This window comes from Cynocephalus volans, chromosome 4 (genome assembly GCF_027409185.1).
Source record: "Cynocephalus volans isolate mCynVol1 chromosome 4, mCynVol1.pri, whole genome shotgun sequence".
NCBI classification, from domain to species: Eukaryota; Metazoa; Chordata; class Mammalia; order Dermoptera; family Cynocephalidae; genus Cynocephalus; species Cynocephalus volans.
The window spans coordinates 19,273,351-19,298,214 of NC_084463.1; the positions used below are offsets into that span (position 1 = coordinate 19,273,351).

The 24,864-nt window shown below is 46.7% G+C and overlaps 1 protein-coding gene across 4 annotated transcripts in view; it reads left to right on the top strand.

Moving 5' to 3' along the window:
• The window catches only part of GRAMD1B (GRAM domain containing 1B), a 159,251-nt gene that overhangs the window by 94,867 nt on the left and 39,520 nt on the right, over positions 1–24,864 (top strand). For 3 of the 4 annotated variants that reach the window (XM_063092741.1, XM_063092742.1, XM_063092745.1), the window contains one exon: positions 22,473–22,683. In XM_063092741.1, the coding sequence (XP_062948811.1) occupies positions 22,473–22,683 (211 nt within the window). Of the gene's footprint in view, positions 1–6,706; positions 6,772–22,472; positions 22,684–24,864 lie in introns of those variants that run through there. The other variant, XM_063092743.1, reaches the window with a different exon arrangement.

Here is a 24,864-nt window from a genome sequence, read left to right on the forward strand (position 1 = left end):
TGCTTACAACTTAGCTTTTTTTCCCCCTTCCAGACTTCTCAAAAGACTGTGTTTATATGTCCTACATCTGCTTCCTTGCCCCTCTTTTACTTTTTGACTGCAGCCATTTGACAGAGGCAGCATTGCAGAATGACTGAGAATGGACTCTGGAGTCAGAATGCTTGGAGACAAGTCCTGGGAAATTTCTGTGATTTGCAAAAATTATTTAATCTCTGAGATACCTCAGTTTCCTCATCTGTAAAGTTTAGCCAATGTGAGGATTAAACAAGGGAATACATATGAAATATATAAAAACTCTGGCTCTTATTATACTCTAAATGCTTTTGGCCCTTTTTTTTTATTGTGGAATAACTGGAGGGCAGGGGTGATGTCCTACTCATCTGAGCTTCAGTTAGCCCATTGGTATAGTCGTGCATCATTGAGGGTCTAGTCAGAAGACAGAAACCACACCAGTAATTTGAACAGGGAAAATTTAATATTAAGAATCATTGCAAGTAAAAGCGTAGCAAGGACTGCAAAGAATGCAGGAATAACAAATGTAGGGAGCAGTTACTACCTCTAAGATTGAGGCAGAGCACTCAATGAAGGAACAGACTGTAAGAGGGCCCCCCACCCACGGCTAAGATTCAGAGCTCATTGGAGAGGCTGTGGCTGTAACCCAATGTATGGCATGAAAGCTTCCTGAGATGCTGCAGGCTGGAGCACATAAGCTGGAAACCATCTTTTGGGGTACTGGTGAGACTCACTGGGAGGCTGGTGACCACTATAGGAAAGCACCAAAACAAGGAAGGGAATTCCCTTCTACTTACAGTGTCCCTCCAGCGCCCTCTACTGACAAGACCCAACATCGTGCCATCTAGCAAAGGAGAAATGTTTATAGGGTACAGCTTTTGCATCACAAGGCAGGGCAAAGAAGGGTGGGGGTTTTTTGTTTGTTTTGGTTTCTTTGTGTCTTAAAAAGATGACCAGTAAGGGGATCTTAACTCTTGACTTGGTGGTGTCAGCACCATGCTCTCCGAAGTGAGCTAACCGGCCATCCCTATATAGGGATCTGAACCCGTGGCCTTGGTGTTATCAGCACTGCACTCTCCCAAGTGAGCCACAGGCCGGCCCCGAAGGGTGGGTTTGAAGCTGAGGGACAATAAATTGATAACTCTCCAAAGTAGGAACAATGGAACTTACCTTACAGATTTGTTTGGAGGATTAAATGCAGTATTATAACAGGTTATGATTAAAAGCAGTGACCCTTCAGGTGCCTTTTACGTGATAGTTGTTTATTTATGAAATTAGCACGGTATGATAAATACATGGATTTTAGAAATAACTGTGTGATTTTGGACAAAGATAGCCTTCTCTTACTCAGTTTCCTCATCACTTTGATGAGATAAAAGCTTTTTTTTTTTTCTCTCTTAATTTTATTTTGTCGATATACAATGTGGTTGATTATTGTGGCCCATTACCGAATCCCCCCTCCCTCCTCCCTCTCCCCTCTCCCATCCAACAATGTCCTTTCTGTTTGCTTGTCTATCAACTTCAAGGAATTGTAGTTGTTATGTCTTCTCCCCCCACCCGTTTTTGTGTGTGTGTGTGTGTGTGTGTGTGTGTGTGTGTGTGTGAATTTATTTATTTATTTTTAGCTCCCACCAATAAGTGAGAACATGTGGTATTTCTCTTTCTGTGCCTGACTTGTTTCACTTAATATAATTCTCTCAAGGTCCATCCATGTTGTTGCAAATGGCAGTATTTCATTTGTTTTTATAGCTGAGTAGTATTCCATTGTGTAGATGTACCACATTTTCCGTATCCACTCATCCGATGATGGACATTTGGGCTGGTTCCAACTCTTGGCTATTGTAAAGAGTGCTGCGATGAACATTGGGGAACAGGTATACCTTCGACTTGATGATTTCCATTCCTCTGGGTATATTCCCAACAGTGGGATAGCTGGGTCATATGGCAGATCTATCTGCAATTGTTTGAGGAACCTCCATACCATTTTCCATAGAGGCTACACCATTTTGCAGTCCCACCAACAATGTATGAGAGTTCCTTTTTCTCCTCAACCTCGCCAGCATTTATCGTTCAGAGTCTTTTGGATTTTAGCCATCCTAACTGGGGTTAGATGGTATCTCAATGTGGTTTTGATTTGCATTTCCCGGATGCTGAGTGATGTTGAGCATTTTTTCATATGTCTGTTGGCCATTTGTATATCTTCCTTAGAGAAATGCCTACTTAGCTCTTTTGCCCATTTTTTAATTGGGTTGCTTGTTTTTTTCTTGTAAGTTATTTGAGTTCCTTGTATATTCTGGATATTAATCCTTTATCAGATGTATATTTTGCAAATATTTTCTCCCAAGAATAAATGTATATAAAAGCACATACCCCTGTGCCTAGCATATGGTGGATTCTCAAAAAAAAAAAAAAAAGATACATTCCTTTTCCTCTATCACGTTTGACATATCCTACACACTTCAGGAATATCCTAGATGTCTGTGCTTTATAAAAGCACTGTGCTTTATGGGCCGAGCCCGTGGCGCACTCGGGAGAGTGCAGCGCTGGGAGTGCAGCGACGCTCCCGCCACGGGTTCGGATCCTACATAGGAGTGGTGGGTGCACTCACTGGCTGAGTACCAGTCACGAAAAAGACAAAAAAAATAAAATAAAATAAAAGCACTGTGCTTTGAATGATCATATTAAGATAATCAGGTTCACTTTTGCCTATCATTCTCCGTAATTTAACAAATTCAGATTCAATCAAAATGTTTGGAGTGCTTACTCTGTAAAAGCCTTTTGTTTTCATTGGGATGCAAGTAAGATTCAGAGATACAGTAAGAAATTAGCCTTTTTCATCACCTTCTCCTATTCAAATAACTGTCGATGACAATTATTAAGTGGTTGAGGTAAACGAGATACTGTGTAGACACTGGCCTTCTCTTAGAAAATGTGATTGAACAGGGCTGGGTTGAATGGGACTGTTTGGTTCAGTTGGACTTGCAGGTATACCTTACTTTATTTTTCCTAACCCTGATTTCTCCAGGGTGCTCTCTGTAAAGTGCTCTTGATACTGCACAGAACTCTCAAAAACCTCTTTTCCTTTTAAAAATAGAAGCTAAGGTTGATTTTCCATATCTCTAAGGAAAAAAGTTTAATTCAGAAAAAGGTGCCTACTTTTACCTCATTTCCTTAGGAAATTCATTTACCCAAGAGCAGTTTGGAAATTTAGGTTCCCATGGCTGTGGAAGTGTGCTGATTGAGTCTGGGCGCCTCAGCTCCATCTGTGGAAGTCCAGTTAGCTTTATGACCACAGCATGCACTCTTGGACTCAGCTGGCCACCTCAGAGTTTGTGCTGTGTTTTCAAGGAGGATGAGGACAGGAAATGGGTGACTCAGTACAAATTTATAAACACTGTTAGGGAGAAAAAGGCCCATGCCACCTTCTTTTCAGACACAATGTAATGGTTAAGAGGAGGACTCTGGTAAGGCAGATCAGGTTTCAGATACATGCTCTGCAGTTGAATACCCATGCACTACAGGAAAGTTATGAGACCTTCCACCTCTTAGTTTCATCATCTGAGAAACGGGATAATAAGTACTCATTTCTTTACATTGTTGGTAGAATTAAATGAAATCATTCTTGTCAAGGGCTTAGCAAATTGTATTGCACATGGAAAGTACTCTTTTACTATTGCCAGGGTAGTTTTAGTTGTAGTGTACCTCAAGTGAGGAGCTTCTAAATGCAAAAGAAAGGCTTCCATTCTGTAACACGGTGCACACGGTCCAGATTCTCTTATTTGCTTGTTCTGCAACTTTCTGATTATTTCATGAGGTTCCATTTAGGGGGTGCAGGAAAAGAACATTTCGGTGACAGGAGATACCATGCACATACCTCATGCATCTTAAGGAACCGAAATTCTTCTTAGATCTAGACTCAGTTGAAGGCTTCTGAGTACGTCTCACCACTGGAAGATCCCTTTCCTTGTGTTTTTCAGCAATAGCTATTTCTTCTGACCAATATCTATAATAACAACAGCTTTAAATTATTGGACAGATATATACAGTGTGCCAGATGCAGTGAGAAACATGTTACATGTATTTACCTCATTTAATCCTCACACAATCCAGTAAAATTCTGTTATTTTTGTGACTATTTTAAGGATTATGAGATGGGAAGCTTAGTGAAGTTGACTTCACAAAAATTGTGTGACTTTCAGTGGTTGCAGAATTAGTAATTAATAGGACCAAAAGTCACATTTGTCTGATCCCTGAGTTTACCCTTTTAACCAATTGTTATCAGTGTAAACCGTGAAAATACTAACAATAGAAGGCTATGTAGAGCTATTTTGGGAGAAAGATGAATCTGTGCATTTTATAGTGGAAGAAGAAAAGTTGGCACGATTTGTCCAAAGTCTGATTCCACCACCCCCTTTGTCTACTGTGTTATTAATGAAAGACAAGATGGTCGATGCAAAGATGGTTACTGCATACCTGTGCTGTACCCAGCACTCCTACGTGCTGGAGGGACATGAAAGAAACTGTTTGCAATCTTCTCAGGGAAGGTAAAACCAACAGAACGACAGAATCTGCAATTAAGTTCTAAAGTGTGTACTGTAGTTTACAAGGGTGGGGGAGGTACACCACTTCTCTTGGGTGCTTTTGCATTCCTTTATTTTATTTCATCATTTTTTTCAACAGTGTAAAGTAAATACATATTATTGGCTTTTTCCAACGAAGAATCTGAGTCTGACATGGGGGTGGGGGTGTGGTGACAGAGCCAGAAGTTAGCGAAACTTTGCTCTGGGTCCTAATCTGACTCAAGTCCAGGATCTTTTTGTGGAGTAACAGAGAAGAGTCAAGTAGGCTGCCGAAAGAGAGGAAGGCATTTGGGTCAGAAGATGTGGGACTTGAGCCAGGCTAGGAAAAATGGGTAGAATTGGGGCTGTGTATAAGTCCAGTGGTATTGCCAATAAACCTTATTTGGAGCTGGGATTCCTGTAGATAACTGGGGTGGGGGCAGACTGCCCATACCCATCTGCTTCCTACATACTGCGAGGCTGCATTTCTGTCAACAGGCTGTGCACAGTCAATCTCAGAAAGACCTTTCATGATGAGCCTGCATGGCCTGCCACTCCCAGAATGAGACTTTTTACCAACAGATGCCCAAGAAGTATTAGCTCTCAGTGTGAGTATGATGAGCAGGTGACATCAATGGATTGTAATTATTATTCATCTTCAGCATGTTTTCCTATGCAGCTGAAGCGGAGAGAACTCTGTCCTTTAGGAAGATCTAAAGAATGAGAATGCGTAAGCTAGCCTTTTGCTACTCCATGTGGTTCTGGAGTAGCAACGTGGGCTAACATATTGGGGGGTTGTTAGAAAGGCAGACTCTTGGGCACTCCCCTAGACCTGCACATCAGAGTCTGTGGGGTCAACAAGATTCTCAGGCTATTGAAGTTTGAGAAGCACTGAGCTAACCATTGTCATTTTTGTTTTTGTTGGTTTTGGCACAGGTTTGGGCTTCCCCTGCTACTCCTCTCAAAAGATGACAGTGGTTCTCCAAATCCGCATGAGCACATTGGGGGTCAGGCAGCTAATTATCCTGAGTTTAGAGTCAGGTGATCTGGATTCCCACCTTGGTCTCTTTCTTGCCATAGGACGTTCTGCTTTTTTAGGACTCAGTATCCCCGTCTATTAGATGGGTCAGTAAGGCCTATTCAGGTGATTATGGTGGGAACCAAGTGACAATGTGAGCAAAGTGCTTTGTAAGCCATGAATGACTTCACGATATTCAGTAATATTGTTGCTGAATAGAATGCCTCTCACCTGACAGAACATTCATTTAGGGGCGGGCTGCCTGAGTACCAACACTGCATTTCAGCGAATGGACGGAGGATAAAAACCATCCTAACAGGTTAGAATCTGAAAACTCAGATGCCCCTGCGTGGTCATGAATGTAAGTGCTTTCTTTACCTGTTATTCTCACTTGTGAGAGTTTGACCTGCTCCAGGAGCCAGCATCACGGTCTGCTGCCTCAGAAGTCTGGGAAGTGCTAGCCTGCAGGGGCCCTCAGCCATTTTTTCTTGCAGAGCTACCTTCCTCTTTCCCCGGATTCCCAGGGCTCAGGCAGTGAGAGCAGCTGTCATCCTCTGAAGGATGCAAGGCTTTGTTTAGAGCCAGGCGTCTGTGTTTTTATTTAGTGTCACGTCCTTGATACAGTTCGACCTAATAGGCAACACCTGGGAAATAACTGGTGGCAGCGAAGGGAGGAGCCAAGTCTCCCGGGAGCATCATCTTGTGTTTTGTCAGATTTGGGGATGAGGAGGAAGTAACGCCCCGCAGCCCCAGTGGCCCTGTCCTCCAAGCTGGCATGAATCATTGAGAGCTGGCAAGCTGACTGCACCAGAGTTGCATTATGTAAACCGGCAGGCGGCAGCGCGTGTGCGTGTGTGTGTCTGCGCGCAAGCGGGGTGCGTGTCCGAGTGTGGCTGTGCGCGTGCGTGCCTGAGCTCGGAACAGCTGTCCGTGAGCGAGGCAGAGGGAGGGAGAGAGAAAGGGAGCAAAGGCGGGGGAGAGAGGGACTGCTGCAAGGCTGCACCACCACCACACCAAGGACCGGCCGCGGAGGGAGGTGGAGGGAAAGAAAATAAAGGGGAGTCATGCTTAAAATTCCAGAGCGGTGCGGAACAGCAGAGCCAGGAAGCTCCCCCAGCTCATGAGAGCCCTGCCCCCAGTCCCCTCCCCCGTTAGGAACAGGGCTTTGGGATGGGCATGGAGGTGAGTGCCCTCCAGCCTCCCCAGGGCCCCCGCTCCCCGCCCCCGCCCCCCGCTGCCCAATGCATGAATGAATGAGTTCCTCTCTGCCCTGCACTCTGCTACCGTTCCTAATGGCTTCCAGGTTAGTGCTCACTCGTGCTGACGCCTGTGTGTGTGTATGTGTCAGTCTATCTTTGTTTCCTCGTGGGGATTTTTGGAAGAGGTGGCTGTATCCTGGGGTCGGGTTGGAGCCCCCCGGAGCTGGGTGTGTGCTTTTTCCAGCTGGCGCAGGCTGCTCAGAGCTGCTGAGAACATAGACCTTTCAAGGCAGAATAAATCCGGAGTCCATGTTGTTTGCTTCTGTTCTCTGTTCGGGGGATCCAACAGCAGCCAGCGTGACATCATGCTGCAGAGATGCCACATTCTTTTCCCTCCCTAGCCTTTTCTCTTTTCCTCCTTCCTCCCCTGCTTCCTACAGTAGCTCTGCTTGAGCTGAGCTTTGGAGCACTGAGGGGCACCTCTGGAGTGGAGTGGAGGAAGGGGCTGGGTTGGGGCTGATGGGGTCCCCTTGAGCAGCAAGACTTACTCAGGGCCTTCTAACTTGGAGAAAGGAAGGCAGGAGATTGAATTAGCGGTGCTGTGTGTCATGGAGAGCTGGCCCAGGACTTCTGGGGGAGGTGTGGACAAGCCATGTGCTCCTGCTCTCCACCCACTAACTTCGCTCTGGTGCCCCTGGTGGGTAGGAGTTGACCGGAGCAGTGGTCAGGAAGATATGGAGTGTGACTGCTTCTCCCACAGGGAGAGAGGACCGTAGGGCGGGCAGATCTGGCCAGCAGAAGGAGAAGATGAGAGGGGAAATTAAAAGCTCCCGTGTCAGGGAAATAAAGGGGTTTGTTTATTCTATGGCTTGGCTGGCATTTGGCTCAGAGATTTGCCATGTGTTTTGAGAGAATAGATACCTGGTGGCTGAGCTTTACTCCCCACACCTCCTTGCATTGTTACTTATTTGCTTGATTTAGGGAAGTGGAGGGGTGGGGAAAGACTTGGAGCTCTCTGTTTCCCTGGAGCTTTAGCCAAGAGCTCAGCCAAGGCTGGGGAAAGCGATCGCTGCCTCTTCTCTGACACTTGCTAGCAGACTCTGTTCTGTGGACAGTCCCTCACTCCTGTGCCTCCTGCCTCTCCTCTCTCTGTAGCTAATCTTGAATAGTGGGCATATTTCTAGCCCTTGCCTTGGATAGCACTCCACAGGTTAGAGAAGTTTAGGATTAAGATGGAAAAAGCCAGCCTTGGAAGAAGGGGAAAGGAAGGGAATGTCTTTGGGAGCCTCCTGTGGCAGGACAGTGACAATGTCAAGACCATGACTAGAAAGTAGCACCCCCTGAGGGTTGGGGGTGGTGGTTAGTAGAGGATCAGCTACTCCGGTTACCTCTTTGGCATTTAAGCAACTTCTAAACCATCAACTGGGGAGAGAATGAAAGAATGGAGGCTTTTATCATCCTACCTAAAATATAACTCTTCTTCCTCACTTTCCTGGCCCTACACATTTCCTTCAGCCCTTTCCCCAGTGGCTGTCTTATGGGCAGAGTCATTGAGCACAGGTTCCTTGTCTGTGGGACACAGTACCCTCCCCGTGACTTGACAGAGGAGAAATAGGCACACAGAAAAAGAGCGTTTTTTAGGTCATACTTTAGGGTCAGCAATCCACTTCTGTAAGCCAGATAGTAAATATTGCAGGCTTTGTGGGCCATGCTGTCTCTGTCGCAGCTACTCAGCTCTGCTGGGCAGATTCTTCGTCATCCCACCGGAACTCGGGTTTGTCTGGCTGGAGGAAGTGGTGGGTGTGTGTGCTCCTTGTAGGGATGCGATCCATACACACCCGCCTTAGCTTGTAGGATAAGGTTGAAGCATGGAACCCAGAGACTCATAAGAGGACAGTGACTAATTTCAGATTCCCCTGATGGAGACGATGACTCCAAAAATATATGTTTGCACTCTGATTTCCAAAACATATGGGGTGATCATTCTGCCCTGTTCTGACCTGGTCAAACCACCTCTCTGCAATATTACAACCATGTCTGGGCCCACAGTTGGTGGGGGGTTGAGATCAACTGGAATCCACTGAGAGGACAGTGAGCCCAGGCAGTGGCTGAGGGATCCACGGCCATGTTATGTGTGGGGCCAGCATGTGTAGAGAAGGCGTGAGGGCCATGTGAAAGTGCCACCTGGAAAAGGAAGTAGATTTGTTATACGGCTCCCAAGGGGATAGAATAGGACCTTTCATAGGAAGCCACAGGAAACAGTTTCAGCTTAAAATAAAGACTGTCAGAGTTGTTGAAAGGTGAAATGAGTTACATGTCAATGAATGGCTTCTCTGTCCCTTGAGGTATGAGAGTGCAGTCCAAACAAAGATTGGATGGAGATGTTGTAAAAGAAATGATTTTTAACTTCTAAGAATAAGTTTGAAGAATTAGAATCATTCCACCCAATAAAAGGAGGGTAGGAATGGACGAGGGGTTATAGCTAGTGAACTGACCTCAAGTCTGGGAAAGCTGGAGTAAAAGAAAATGGAATGAAGTGCAGCATAACAGATCTTTTTTAAAAAAATCACAGATAATTTCCTGATGGCAGCAGGAGACAGTGAGAAGGGTTACAGAGGAAAGCTCTGGGATTTTATACCCTGAATATATTTTAAATTAGGTTAAAGCCTCTCTCAGGTGACTTAGGCATCTGCCTGAAGCCAAGCAGATGGACTGACATCTTATAGTCCTCTTTATTCTAAAATTTTTATGATTTTCACATATTGGTTGTTTTTTGTCTTGATTCTGTTTGATCTCTAGCAGAAAAATAAATCGGAACTGGGTTTGAATCCCAGGGATCCGGAAGGGATCATCCATCCCGGGAGGCCATCCCAATGAGGGCAGGGGTGACATGAGTGCCGCTGTTGACTTCCCATGCACCTGCACACCCCTTCGTCTGACTGCCTGGCTTGGAACTGTTTTCTGACAGTTGGAACAAACCTCTGGTGCCTGAGGTGATGTGGCCTTGACCAGAGAGAAAGCTGGTGATGCTGAATTAACTAACTGCCTGCGTCTTGTTTCTGGATGCTTTGCCTAATTTAGATCTGAGTCCTGTCTCAGAGGCGCTACTGCTGTCAGGGCTTCGCAGTGTATTCTTTGTACATTCTCTCTCATCTTCCTTTCACCTCCTAGAGGGGGTTAGGTGGTATTCACACTCATTCTTCTCACGTAACAAAAGCTGAAGCTCTGGGAGGAGTGACTTGCCCCCAGATCACACACAAGGAAGGGCCACCCAACTCCTGGTGTGCTATTCTGTGGTTCCGTGGCCTGGCTGCCTTGACAGGTGGTGATGGGAGATGTTTTGATTGAATCCAAGTAGCTTCTATCTCATGGTGCTAGTTAATTACCCATCTGTCTCTCCCATCAGATTGCGAGTTTCTTAGAAGCAGAGACAGTATCCTCAATGCCTAGAACATTACCTGGTCCTCATCAGTTGTGTGTGAGATGGATGGATGGATGGAGCCTGCACAAATACCTTTTAGTTTTAGGAGCAGCATTTCTCTTGCTGAGGAGTGGGAGGGGCCCTTGGTGAGCAAAGTTAGAAGAAGCTGGAAGTTCTGTTCAGCTGAATTCTTTGCCTTGTTCCAGTGGTTTGTTGATTGGAAATCTCTTTCAAGAAAGGGGCTTCCTGGGATAGCTAAGCACCTGTCTGCCTTCACATGGTCCTGTTCCCCTGAGCATTGAGGCTTCCAAAATACTTTGGTTGCGATTGTATTTAGATTTGTCTGAGGCTGAAAGAATCAAGTTTAAGAGTGTAAAGTCTCTACTGCATGCCCAATAGCATGTTTAATATTGTGTGGATACAAATAACCATGACATAATTGCTTCTCTCTTGGGCCCTCATGATGAATATGTATTACAAGGTTGGGGTGCTCAGAAAATGCTCGTTTAATAACATTGAATCAACAAGATTAGCTTAATTTCTAAAGACTGTTAAACTCAGAGAGTTGGGCAGATAATGATTGACTGAGAGTCATGGAGAGATAAGGACCATGGCACTTAAAAGTCCCTTTTACCATGTATGCAGACACTTAGTGTCTGTCATTGGAAATCTGAAGCAGAGGCTGGTGGCTCTTGTCAGGGCTGTTGCAGAGGGAATTCCTGCAGTCAGTGGGAGGATGGATTACCTGGCCACTGAGGCCCCTTCCAAACTATATTGTTGTAGATCACTCAGCCAACACCCTGTCTGAACCCAGCAGGACTGTCCCCCAAACCTCAGGTGTTTGTTCAGTTGTGAACAGTCTTAGGAAAAGGAAATTATGTAACACCAGTAAGTTCCCACGTTTGATTCTAGTATCTTCTGCTTTGTCTTAAGTCTTCATCATCCCAGCCCTGTGGAAATAGAGACAAGCTGAAGATGTGGATAGTGACCATGTATATTCTCATCCCATGTTTTTGCCATGTGGAAAGGACAGAATTTAGGAACAGGATTTAGTTTCTTTAATGGGAGTTCACATCCTACTTCTAACCTTTTTTTTTTTTGCTCCATGAGCAATTGTAGGAAACCTTTCCCTTTGGGGACTTACTGTCTGATTGAGCTTATTCTTTTTAAGATTCTCTCACTCCAGTAAGGTAGATTATAATTACCAAACAGACAAAGAACACAGGTGCACAGAAAGAGAAAGTGATTTTCTTTAGGGCACTAAATAGCTTAGGGTTTTAAACTCAGATACCCTGATGCCCAGACAACGTGACCAGGCCAGCAAGAGTCTGGAAGTGATGTCATATTTTAGTGTTCATGGACCCAGAAGTCAGAATAAGGACCATGAGTCAGTGTTTTAAAGATGGCAGATTTGGAGCCAGTTTAAGAAAGATATATCTAACACAATGGCTGAATAATGGGATGATTGGCTTTTAAAAGAGCACATTCCTTTATTCGTGCAATATGTGTCTGCAACCCAGAGTGTGCCAGTCTTTTTGCAAGAGGTACTGGGAACCACACAACAGCCCCCCCAGAGTGTTCAGTCTAGTGGTAAATAACTAAACAACAAGGAAAAAACAGACACTTTCAGCTCCTATAAGCACAGTGAAGGGACACACAGGGTGATGTGGTAATAATTGCCTGGGGATAGAAAGGCCACTTTAGATGGAATAGTCCTTCAAAGAAGTTGGCTCCGAGGAGGTGATGTTAGAGCTCTGCTCTAGGGACTGAAAAGGGATGAGCCTTCAAAACTTTATAGTAAGAGTTCCAGGCAGAGGGACCAACAAGTGCCAATATCCTTGGAAGGAAGAACTTGGTGTGTTCAAGGAAGAGAAAGGTCCAGGGAGGCTGGAATAAAATAAGGGAGAAAGTGGTACAAGGCGAAGTTGGAAGCAGCTGCATTCCAGGAGTTGGGTAGCTGGTCATTACAAACTTATCTCAGGGGATATGAATCTTTCCTTCCGGGAGGTGTTAGGACAGGGAAGCAGGATGGATTTGGTGTGATTTCCCACACTGGCTGTGTAGCTTCATCAGCGTTGTCAAAGTTTATCATAATTTGTTCCTCTTTGTTATATCCATAGAGATAATAGGAACTCTGTCTTTTCCCTTGGCTCTGGCAGGACCCAAACAAATTGACTTTGTTTTTGTAGGAAGAGGGGGAAAGTGGGTCAGGCTGTTTTGGCATTTCAGGCATGAAGTCTTGGTTCTATTGCAGGCCCTGGTCTCCATGGAAATGAAAAATAGTGTTTGTCATGCCTGTTCCTGGATTGAATTCCAAACTCTGGGCTGAACAGAAGCTGCAGGAAAGTCAAGCAGTGGGGGAGTGGGCTGGATGGAGGCCCTAGCCATGGTGCGGAGGCATCTCTTGTCTGTGGCTAGAGTAGGAAGGGCAGACCCCCTGCCTGTGGCCAGCCCTCTCTCCACCCGTCACCTCCCTGGACTGAGAATGCAACGCCATTGGAAGGGTAACCAAAGTTTTGCTTCCCTCTAATTGGCCAAAGACTTTCTATGAACCTTGCCCTTATGTTAATTAGTCAATTAATAAATTCGTCAGCAACTGAAGTCACTGCTAGGACTTACTCCCACAGAAAGTAATTCCTTCCAGACTTAAGTAGATCCCTAATGAGACTATGCCTAGGTGTAAAATTAGTCAACTGGCTGCAAATATTGTGGATGGGAGCCCTCACCTTTCAATTACTTTGTAAGATTTTTTCTTGTGTTTTTTTTTTTTTTTAACTTTCCTTAGATCCTTAATTAAGGTAGGGAAAGAGGAATCAGTAAGTGGAGCTTGTTGCCCATAGGAAGTGCCCTGAATCATCTACACAGTATCTACAGAGGTGGGAACCAGCTGGGGACCAAATGCAGAAAGAGGGAGGGGCTTCGGCCATGTGGACACTGAGTGAATGTTGGGATGACTAGTGGCGACTGAGTGAGTCTGGAGAATTGTCAGGTTTCCATTTGTAAGGTGTCTCTGCCAGGGGCCTGGACCTGGCAAGAGTCCAGTTTTACCTTTTAGTTCCAAATTTCAGACAGAACCTGTCCCTGATCCCTTGTATACTTCAGCCAAGGCCCAGCTTAGAAAGCCCCCAGGAAGTTTCAGCAAGTTACTCAGATGGAGGAGAGGGGACAAGATGTTCGGCCCTGTCAGCATCTTGCTCTTGCGGTAGGTGGGGGAGGCCAATTCCGTGTGAGGATCTGCAGTTGGCATTTGTGGGAGCGGCAATAGGGAAGAAAGGCATTCTCCTGGCAGCCCTTTTCCTTCCTGTCCCTGCTGAAATGCAACATGCTGCTAAATCCAGGCCAAAGCATGGCATGCCAGGACCAGGCTGAAACTCAGCTTTAGTGTAAGTTTGGGAAGAGAACCTTTATGCCATATGGAAAAAAAAGTCGTCTCTCCTGGAAACTGTCTAACCCCTTTCTTCAATCATGTAATCACAGCTTGACACAAAAGGCATGTTGTCTTTCTCCCTCAGGGATCTGGACCTGGTAGTGGAGTTGTCACCAGGCTTAGATTCCAGGTGATAGGCACACAAAGAGGAGGTTCCATATGTGATCATGGAGAGCTCCTCTTAGGGAGAACAATAGTGCATTTCCTATCCTTTCCATCCCCCACCCCATCTGGTATCCCAAAAAGTGTTTGTGGAGGGGAAGAATGCACTTGTTAAGTGCCCTGGGCCTGGGCTGTGGAGGAGCAGAGGTATCCAGATGACTGGGAAGCCCTTGATGGACAATCATGTCACCTCCCTGGACCCATGTTTCTCATCCATGACTGAGAGGGTTGGACTGGAAGCCCTTTCAGCTCTCTCTCTGAACCAGTCATTTCATGGGGACTTGGGACTGTGGCTTTACTTTCATGGGTAAAAGGAACTGAGGCCAGGATCTCCAGGAGGTGATGACAAGGGGTGAAGCAGGCCTGGGAAGACAGTCTTTAAAAGTGAGTTGGTATTTTGCTCTCTAAGGAGGAGGATCCCAAGATTGCGGGCCCTGCTGGGATTTGTGATTTGGGCCATTCACTCCCTTCTACAAGGTTCTGATTGGCTCTGCCTTTTCCATCTACTGTGCTGTAGTTTTCAGTGGGTACAAAATGACAAGCAATAATACAGAGAGAAATAACCATCTTCAGAGAGTCCTAGTAAACTCTGAATTTGGAATTGGTTTAGGTGGACAGACCTACTAAAGGAGGCATTTGCAGGTAGCATGTAAATTTCATGCCGATGTTATACAGATACACCTGTGGTCTTCCTGTCTCAGACACTTGAGCACGTGCTGTGGAAGAATTCAGAAGGGAGCTGGCTAATTCGCATGGATATCTGCAGTGGTATTACAAAGAGCTGAGGAGGATTGTTGGTGAAACTTCAGAATCAGCATGGGGCTGAGTCCTGTGTAGCTGGATAATAGAAGTCTGATAAGAATTATGGATCACTTGCTATCAGAATCAACCAGATGCCACGACAGGCAGGGAAGGTGAGATGCTTGTAATATGGCTGTGGGTATGAGCGCTAATGATAATTGTCAGACTCCTGCACTAGAAGAAGTTGACGTCCATCTCCATTGGTACTGCTGTCCTCAGCCACACAACCTCCTGCCTATGCCCCATCAATTCTGCTTCATGTACCTCTATATTGGCATTTCCTATGACAGGCTCAGATGACTTTATTGTTTCAGAGAGTCCACCCACCTGGTAGATACAGAACAGCTGTTACACTCAAAGTTGTAAGCAGGTCTGTGTCACCTGGGGCAGATACATCACTTTTTCGTTGATCCTTAAAAGAGTGTTCCCTGGGAGCAGTGGTTCTCAAATTTTAGAGTGCATCAGAATCACTTTAAAGTGCAAATTTTTCTTTTTTCTTTTTTCTTTTTCTTTTTCCTTTTTTAATTATAAGGCACAGATTCTTGAGACCATCTGCTGGAAATTTTCATTTATTGGGTGTGGGGGTGAGGCTGGAATTTTGTACTTTAAGGAAGCACCTCTGTGTTCCTGGTCCCCACTAAGGGAAGTAATACTTGAGAGCATTTAAAGTATTTCCATATAATCCACTGAGGAAAGAGGGCAAGGATATATACTCCACATTTTACAGAGAGAACATGAATCTTCTTCATAAAAACAGCAGCTCAAAAGTATTTACTGAGCACTTGTTATGTATCAGGCACTGTGCTAAATATCTTATGTATGTTATTTCATTTAACACAACAGTCCTATGCAGTAGGTTTTAGTGTTTCTCATTTTTCCAATGAGAAAAGTGAGGCTCAGGGGCCAGGGTCACACAGCAAGCAAGCGGCTGAGCTGGGACTCAAACCAGTGCCTGTCGACACCACAGATTGGCGTCTAGTCCTAACCCTGTACTGCCCACTGCACACAAATGCTGCATTGAAACTGGCTTTCTAAATTCCTAATTAAATGCTCAGGCTGTCTTAAAACGATAGAGCCCCTGGCTCTGAGATAATTACAGCTGTACATGTGATCCTCCAGGTCACTACAGGCTGGGCTTAAAGGAACAGTGAACATGTAGTGTCCAGGTGTGGGGAGGGGAGGGGGGACTCTGACTGGGAAGGGGCCAGGGCAGGGTTGGCCGGTGGGATGCACTATAGCAAGAAAGTAGCAAAGGGCTGCTGCCAACCAAGTAGGCGGAGGTGCAGGCGTCTAGAACAACAGGTACATAGTTTGCAATGTCTGGGGCAGAAATGATTGTCTCAGAAGACAAACAAGTTAACTCGACTGAGGAACACTGGAACACCACCTCACTGTTCTGCTCTGCTCAGGGTTCTGAAAAGTGCACGGGTGGCTGATCAGGGAGCTGGCTTGCTGACAAGGTCCGCCTGTGCCCACTTGACCACACTGGGGATAAGGATGGGGAAAAAAAGCCAAGTGGTGCAGGGCTGCCCTGTCTGAGGGTGGGGTGGGTGCTGCAGAGTCACTGCAGGAAAAGCCCAGAGTCCTCTTTGCATATTTTCCAGTTTCTCAAGGATTTCAGCCAGACCTTACTGTAGGAAATAGGATCAAATGGTATGTAGCATGAGATGGTGTGGTCAGACTTAAGGAAGGAGATTTGTTAGCAAGGTAACCAGGAGGGGAGCGAAGGAGTCTTTGTTGGAGGTGTTCAAAATAGGAGAGAAGGAAAATACATGAATGACCTCTAGGGGGTTCCTGCCATGGGTTAAAAGTGGCTGGTGGGGCCTTCATGGGCTAACTAGGGAGAGCTGATGCTTATGAGAATCTATCAAGCATCAGATTAAGCATGTTACGCTTCAATGACACATAGTTCCTTGTAATGCTGTGTATATTCCGTTCTATTTTATGCTTTCACACCTTTTTGTTCATGCTGGTTTTCCTTTCTGGAATATTCTGTTCTCTCCTACATGCCCTCCCCTGACCCCCATACCTTCTACCTCGCTAACTCCAGCATGTTTTCTGAACTCAGTGCAAGTGCCATATCCTCAAAAAAGCCTTTCTTTTTTCCGTTCCTCTCTATCACACCACTCAATGTGTTTATTAAAATGGGAGGAATAGATGTCTGGTTCTTCCTGACTATAAATATCCCAAGTGCAAGGATCCTTTCTTATTCACCAGTGTGAACTGGAATGCTTAGCATTTTACCAGATGGTCAGCAAATATTAGTAGAACTGAAGGGCTGGATATGAAGTCATATCAGCTTGGCCAGGCACTTAACCTGGCCTAAACCTATTTTTCAGGTTTCTTATGTGTGAAGTTGAGAAATGTACTAACTGGAAACTCTGATAAACTATTGGAGGAGGTCTTAGTCCAGTAACCCATCCAGTACCAGTCTTTCCTCCTTCCTACAGCAAATCTAGGGTCTTTTTTAGCTCTAGAATCCCGAGATTTTGAAATATAATGCAATACTCCTATTAATAATGGTGGCAGGATCAGGTCAATGGCACGTCATAGAGTTTGTTTGAAAAGCACAATGCTATATGTTATGAGATACTTAGGAATTGGTCTTGCTTGCTCAGCAGGACATCCATATCTATAGGATAATTAGGTACCTTTTAAAATAGTTTTAGGAAGCTGGCGAGTCTAATCATGATTTTGCTGAGTTAGAACTATAGCTCCACACATTTCTTCTTGTGTAGAGAGAGATCAGAGTGGGATAGAACATGGGGGTGAGGAGGATACCTGGGCTTAGTCTTGACATGTAAATGTTGGTCAGGTGATTGGGGATGGATGGAGAATGATATTTCAGAGAAGATGCGAGCAAGAGCGAGAGTGGGGGGTGGAGGGAGAGAGAGAGACCACTAAGGCGTGGGAGAGTGAGAGTGCTTGGCATAAGGACCTGTTAACAGGCCTTGTGGCTCAGGTGGAGCCCCAAGGTGGGGTTTTCAGAGGTAGGCTAGAGTAAGATCATTGAGGAACCCATGGTCTGGAGCCTGGATTTTATTCTAAGGGGGTAGGAAACCATAAGGGGGCTTTTACTGGGGAGAAGATGGTCCAAAATGTCAAATTCTCTTTTTAGAAAGTTCATTTTGACAGTTAAGTAGAGAATGGATTGAAGACTGAAGGCAGGAATTAGATTCCTTCCTTCTTTGGACTCACCCTGCTACTCATCCATCCTTCCCTCCATCCTTTTATCTGCCTACCCAGCAAACAAGTATTATTGAATGCCTGGTTCTGAGAACAAGCTCCATGATCAGATAGACCTGTGTTTTAAATCCTGTTCTGCCACTCACCCATTCGTTTGACTTTGGGCTAATTGCTTATCTGTCAAGAATTTGAATGTATCACTTGAAAAATAGAATTAAGGATAATATCTATTAAAACTTCATAGATTGGTTGGGATAATTAAGTGAAATGATGCTTAATAAATATGGTGCTGCACTAGGAGCTCATAAACACTCCTTAACTTCTAGCTATTTTGATTAACAGGTTGGAGGTACAGATTTGGGAGCTGTCATGATAGTGGGGATTGTTAAAGCCACGAGTATGAAGACCTTCATTAGGATGAGATTCATTTCAGCAGACATTTGCTGAACACATATATACCACCTGCAGAGCCTGGCCCTGGGCAGTGTGGGAGCTACAAGGGTGTGTGCCTTCAGGAGTGTGTAGGTCTTAACTTCAAAACCAGAAAAGTTGTGTTAAATGCTTTCATGAGTTCAGTGGTGGAGATTTTTTTTTTTTTTTTTTTTTTGTCTTTTTGTGACCGGTAAGGGGATCGCAACCCTTGGCTTGGTGTCGCCCGAACCGCGCTCAGCCAGTGAGCACACGGGCCATCCCTATATAGGATCCGAACCCGCAGCGGGAGCGCCGCTGCGCTCCTAAGCGCTGGACTCACCCAACTGCGCCACGGGGCCGGCCCCAGTGGTGGAGATTTTTTTTTTTTTTTTTTTGTCGTTTTTTCGTGACCGGCACTCAGCCAGTGAGTGAGTGCACCGGTCAGTCCTATATAGGATCCGAACCCGCGGCGGGAGCGTCACCGCGCTGCCAGCGCAGCACTCTACCAAGTGCGCCACGGGCTCAGCCCCAGTGGTGGAGATTTTAAAAAGCTTTTTGGAGAATGTGGTATTTGGGATGGGTCTCAAAGAATGAACAGGACTTCAGTAGGATGATATGGAGGAAAAGGGCTTTTCAAGCACAAGTAGTGACAGAAGAGTGACCAGTACAGAAGTCTAGAGGCAGGAGAATGAGAATGTGATTAATCTAGTCTCATGCAAACAAAAGCAGATTTCAGTGTTAAAAAAAAGAGAGAGAAAAGAAAGCTAGGGGAAGATATGTCGGAGTGGAACATGGAAACTCTTTGGGAGTATGAGGAGAGAGAAAGTATTGAAATACAGATGCGTCATTTCTTTTTAGAGAACTTTAAATTCCATTCTGAGGGTTTTGGACTTTAGTATGGGTGCTGGTAGGGAGCAGAAAGATATGGGGCTTGTAGTTAGAAAGATGTAATGACAATAATGTGAATGAGTAGGGAGGAAAGGAAGCAGAGGAGACCACTTAGACGGCTGTTGGGAGAGTTTGGGCAAGGGGCCTTGCATCTGTGCTGGGGCCCTGGGGAAGGATAGGACCATGGGATAAGCAGCCGGATGGAAGTGGAATTGGCAGGATCCAGTGACTCACTTTTTGTGGGGTGAGGAGAAAGAGATGGGTTTGCAGCTGAGAAACGAGGAGACGATAATGCCATTGAGAATGCGCAGTAGTGGGAGGAAGTTTGGGAGGGAAGACGGCAGCTCTTTTGCATCTGAGGCACTCATGAGACCTCCCTCCAGAGGAAGCGTTCACAGCCAGCAGATTTTTGGGCCAGGTTAGCATGTTATGGCCAACGTCCGACGGGTAAAAGAAATTTGCCCACGAGAACCGGGTGATAGGAAAAGGAAAAGAGTTTATTTCTGGCATCCAGGGCTACGCAGGCCAATCGAGGAGCACAGCCCCGAGTTGAAACCTCTCACAGCTTTTATTTTTAGCTAGGCGGGAATTTTTCGCACCTGACACAATCTAGCCAATGCAAGCAAGCCAGCGGTACATAAGCTAATTTTGTGATTAGCCCTGTAGCCCCTGCCCACCCTGGATTCCCCATAGGGACTTTTCAGGCTAAAATGGCAGAACCTCCTAAAATGGCGTTGGCCATGCTACTCTGTTTATTCCCCCATTTATTTTGGCAAGCGACTTGTACAGAAGCAGAATGCATATGTTAAGGTCAGTAGGGGTTGGGGCGTCCCTTAACAAGCAAGTGTGCCCAGGCCAGAAGCAGATAGAGGAGGCTCTGCATAGAGGCCTGGTTGAAGACAGAGTAGGAGAGATGGCCAGGGAGGTGAAGGACTCACCTTTGGGAAGGATTAAATTTCAGGCTAAATAACAAGAGGAGCCAGTGACCAAGAAAGGAAGAGAAATGGAAGAGACAGGTATGTGTCATCAGGGAGAGGGGAATTGTCAGGAACAATGTAGATGGTCACCTGCCTTCAGAGTGCAGAGACAGTAGGTGCTGTTTGTTGACGGACAGGTTGAAGGCAAATTTTAGGTGTGTAGATCCTCAGGTGGCATATGTTGGGCTGGTTGAAGTGGGGCCACTAGGCGATGAGGAAATCTCATGGACGTTTTGATTCTGTAATGTGGGATTCGTGTGGTTTTGGGTAGTTGGGGTCAGTTTCCCCACCACTTGCTTGAATGCCTCCTCAACAGCCAGTTATCAGCAGGGATTCGGGGCTTGAAGAAAGATAGAGGGATGTCCTTTCCGTACCAGGATCTGGAATTACCCTGTGTGAAGATGTCCTTTATGTAAGGAAAGGACAGGACGGGCTGTGCGTTCTTTGCGTCTGAGATAGGCATGTGCTTGGTTGTGGTCCTCTCTCTAGTCCTGTTTGAGCAAACTAGTTGGGGTTAGGAATAGAGTTACTGGCTGTTCTTCCAAGAAAATAATTCTGGAAGGTATTTTAAACCTTGAGATACTTGGCTGCGGGCTGGAATTGGCCCAAGAGAAAGGAGGTTCACCCCACAAAGACGAGTACCTGAGCCTGCAGTTCGGGAGCCTCCTGGCTTCCCCCAGATGATGTGCTTGCAGCCAGTCCCAGGGCTTGGCTTTTCCAGCTGAACGTAACTTCCTTTCTCCAGGGTTTATGGTAGTGAGTGAGTTTAGAAAGCCAGAGGATAAGAGATGGTGGGGGGTGGGGAGGGAACTTGAAGAGCCTCTCTTGAAAGAGACCTCTTGGGCTTCCTGAAATCACAGTTAGTGTTATAAATGAGATTTTGAATGTAGATTCTATTTGAGGATGAAGCGAAACATCGGGCCTTGCTTTTCTCTATACATCCTCCGGCTGCATTTGTCTTCCTTTTCTCTGGTCTCCTTTTTTTCTTTTCACCATCAAGTTTCCTTCCAAAAGTTACAACACTGCCCTGCTCCCACTTGCTGGTTTGGGCTCTTGGGATTTGTTTCCCTTTCGCTCTGCTGAGGATGGACGCCCAGGTGGAAGATTTTGCTGAAAGGGGCATGGTTTGCATTGCAAATGGGGCCAATGGGACATTTAAGGTCACCGCTGGAGCTTCACGCAAATGACAGTGTCTCTCCTACCCCCACCCCCACTCTCACCCCCACCCTGCGCTCCCACTCCTGGGGAGAGTCTGGGATGCAGCTTCCCAAGAGTGCTTCCTGGGGGCCCCCGACGGGGTGTTCCCAAAGCCTGACCCTGCTGTGTGACTGCTGAGTAGGGGGGATGGGCACTAGGCTGTTCTTTCTAACCCCCCACCCTTCTTGTGCTTCTTTGGCTTTCCAATTTCACAATTCCTTTCTTTCTCATTTCCCCTGCTGCCTCTTTATATTAGTCTCTCCCTCTTCCATGTCTTTCCTTTATCCATTCTCCCAAAGCAAAGCAAACACCTATTAGAATTTAACCATATTCAATTTTCCTCTCCCCTTCTTTCCTTCATTTCTTCCTCTTCTACTCCAATGAAAATACAAGCTAAATAGCAAATAGCAAATATTTTTACAGCTCATAAGCCTTGGGGGAAATGGGCTTGGTACTGTGGGAAGTATAAGGTACTTGCTGGAAATGAATTTTGGGGTCAGGAGATATGGAATGTGAGAATTTCTGCTGTATTCATCTTTAATCCCAGGCAAAGGAAGCTGGAACCAATGTGGCTTACAAGGAAAGTTCTGTTTGTAAACCCTCTGTGATCAGAAGACATTTAGTTTCTCTCTGCCATGTATTGATCTTCATTTTTTTTTAACATAGGGGTTATGGTATTTGTCAGTACTACCTCGGTGGAATGTTTTAAGAACCAAGTGAAATAATATGTATGTGAATGCTTTGAAAAGTAGGACTATTATTGTCATTTTTATGAACAAAAATGTAAAAACTTTGGATTTACAACATGTATAAAATAAGCCGATAGTATTGATGATCTCTAACGAATCTTTTGGGTCGTAAATTCTGTTTGCCCTAGGTGGTTTGGGGCATATAACAGGGGCTTGAGCAATAACTGGATGGATGGACAGATGGATGGATGGATATCTAAATGTCTAATTGCCCCACTTGCCCCTCTGGTTCCTACTTCCCTTTTCATGTTAGCACCACTGCCCTCTCCTGGCCAGCAGCAGTATTACGGGGCAGTGAGTCCCTAGCTGGGCCCCTTTCTCCCTGTTTCTCCCCAGCCCCTCACCCTGGCTCCCTGAGCCAGCCAGCTCCTTGCGACCCGTCTTTGGCCTCCAATCACTGACTGCCTGCCTCTCCTCCTCCTCCTCTCTCCCCACCGCACTCCCTCTCTCCATCTGCCCCTGCAGCACTGCCAGTAACTCAAACCGCAGCACACCGGCCTGCTCTCCCATCCTCCGGAAGCGGTCCCGCTCGCCGACCCCACAGAACCAGGACGGAGACGCCATGGTGGAGAAGGGCTCAGACCACTCCTCGGACAAGTCTCCGTCCACGCCGGAGCAGGGCGTGCAGCGTAGTTGCTCCTCGCAGTCCGGCCGGAGTGGTGGCAAAAACTCCAAGGTGAGTGGGTCCCCGCTGGAGACTCAGTGCCTCCCTGTTAGCTGGCTGCAGGGAAGCTGGTGTCGGGGGACAGCGAGGTAGAGAACACCTTCCTCGAGGGACCTCACGTGATTGGACGGCCCTAGTGTTCCAGAGATAGTCTGCATTCAGTGAAGCGAGGGCAGGACAGACAGGGGCGACCCTAGCTAGCTATTTTCTCAGCTAAGCACTCCAGGAAGGGTCATGAGCTAGTAAAATGATTCTCCAACCACCTTTCTCTCTCTTTAGGAAGTAGGGAGCCTCACAGTCCTTGAGACTTGAAGGAGGGTGCTCTGGGTCATCTGTTTGTCCCCACCACCTTTTTCAAATCTGGTCCCTAGAGCTAGGGTAGAAGGGAACAATATGTGGGACAACAATACTGCCAGAGAGAGAGTCCTCAGGGAACCCTGCAGAGTGCTGTTTTTAAGCTCCTCCCTGGCCATCATCCCACCTTACCTTTACACTAACCTGCTTGGAACACATCTGGTAGAGAGGACAGCAACAGGGCCTTTCCACCCCTCCCAAGTAAGTCAGCACTACCACCTGAGCCCTGGGGCCTTTGGCCCAAGCATATGCCCAGGGGAGCCCTGTGCTGGGCAAGGCCAGCTAGTCATGCTTCCCCAGAGGTGTCCTTCCGCCACCCTCAGTCCTTCGGGAAGCAGGAGATATCTTTGCCCAGATGCTCCTTCAAGAAGCTTCTCTTCACCAATGGACTCACGGGGCCTGGGAAGGGGTTGGGGACCCCTAGGAGTCACGGGAGCTGGCTTCCCACCTGAACTTGTCTTTTTGATTTCTTGTTCTTCCTCTTCTTCCCCCCCATTTCCCAAATACCTTCTTTGCATGCATGGTCTTAGTCTCACAAGCGCCTCTCAAAAGTAAGCCATCTTTTGTCTCTGTCTTTTATCTCCCTTCTAGTGTTGACTTGTCTGTAGTGCTCAGCATCCCTCCCTCTGCCCCTGCCGAGTCTGGCCCAATGTCCTGCTTGGTCTCTTTCCTAGAAGGGCCGGCCTCACTGTCCCCCTGGCAGGCTGGCTTGGAAGTCACTGAGGGACAATTCCCACTGCACCCAATGTCAGAGAACAAACCCCATCCCCCTATCCTCCCCTCCCCCCATGTTTCTGCCTGCTCCCCAAACACTGCCTTTGGCTGGGAATCTCTTTTACATGGTGCCATCTAGAAGCAGAGTCCTGCCAGGGGTTTGTTTCATTCCTTTGAGGGTGGGAGACTCCATTTGGTCATACCCCATCCCTGACACCCCATCCCTGACACCCCATCCCTGACACCCCATCCCTGATACCCCATCCCTGATACCCCATCCCTGATATCCCGTTGGTGGGTGATTCTGGATTTCCTGGCAGTAGTGATTGGAGGTCAGCAGGAAGAGTGGTGCTGATTGAGGGTCAGGAGTTCGGGTGGATAAATTCCTGGGTGCAGTAGCAGCAACCTCAGGAGCTCTACCTACATGCTCCCCGCTCCCCCAACAGCTACTCAGTGTGGATATTCCTTCGTCCCTCCACCTACCACCCAGCTTGAGGCTCATAGTGTTCTTAGGATCCTGGATTGTGAACAGAGTGGTGACCATTGACAGTAGCCCGTCGACGCAGCCCGTCGACGCCCTGAAGACGTGAGCCCAGGTCAGGGACGCAGTGCTGGGGCCCCAGGATTCCCAAGGCCTGAGGAGAACTTGGGGCGGGGAGGGTGAGCGATAGGTGTTGTAGCACGGCAGAACTAAGGACGTCATACCTGTGGGGAGAGAGGAGGTGGGCTGCAGCCTGCAGAAGAGAAAGCTGACGGATAACTTAATAATAGTCCCAATTCTTGGAAGTGTTTTGGGGAGGAGGAGGGTGAACAGCTGTTCTCTTTCCTGAAGGGAGAACAAGAGGCCACATGGCTAATCCTGTAGTCTGTGACCTTCAGACTAAAAGTGCATCGTGGCTCTGAGGGTTTTAAATGGCTGTAGCTGGCTGTGGGCAGGGGAGGAGGTGCTGGGCCTGATATGAGGCGCCAGCAGGAATTCTCTGGGTTCAGGTGGCTCAGCAGGTGCACGTGTGTCTGATATCTGGGGACAAGGTTTTGAGATGACTTGTGTCAGCCCTTCTTGAGCCCCTCACACCAACAATAGTTTATATGGGTACTGGGAGGTGCCCAAGGCCAGCTGGGGAG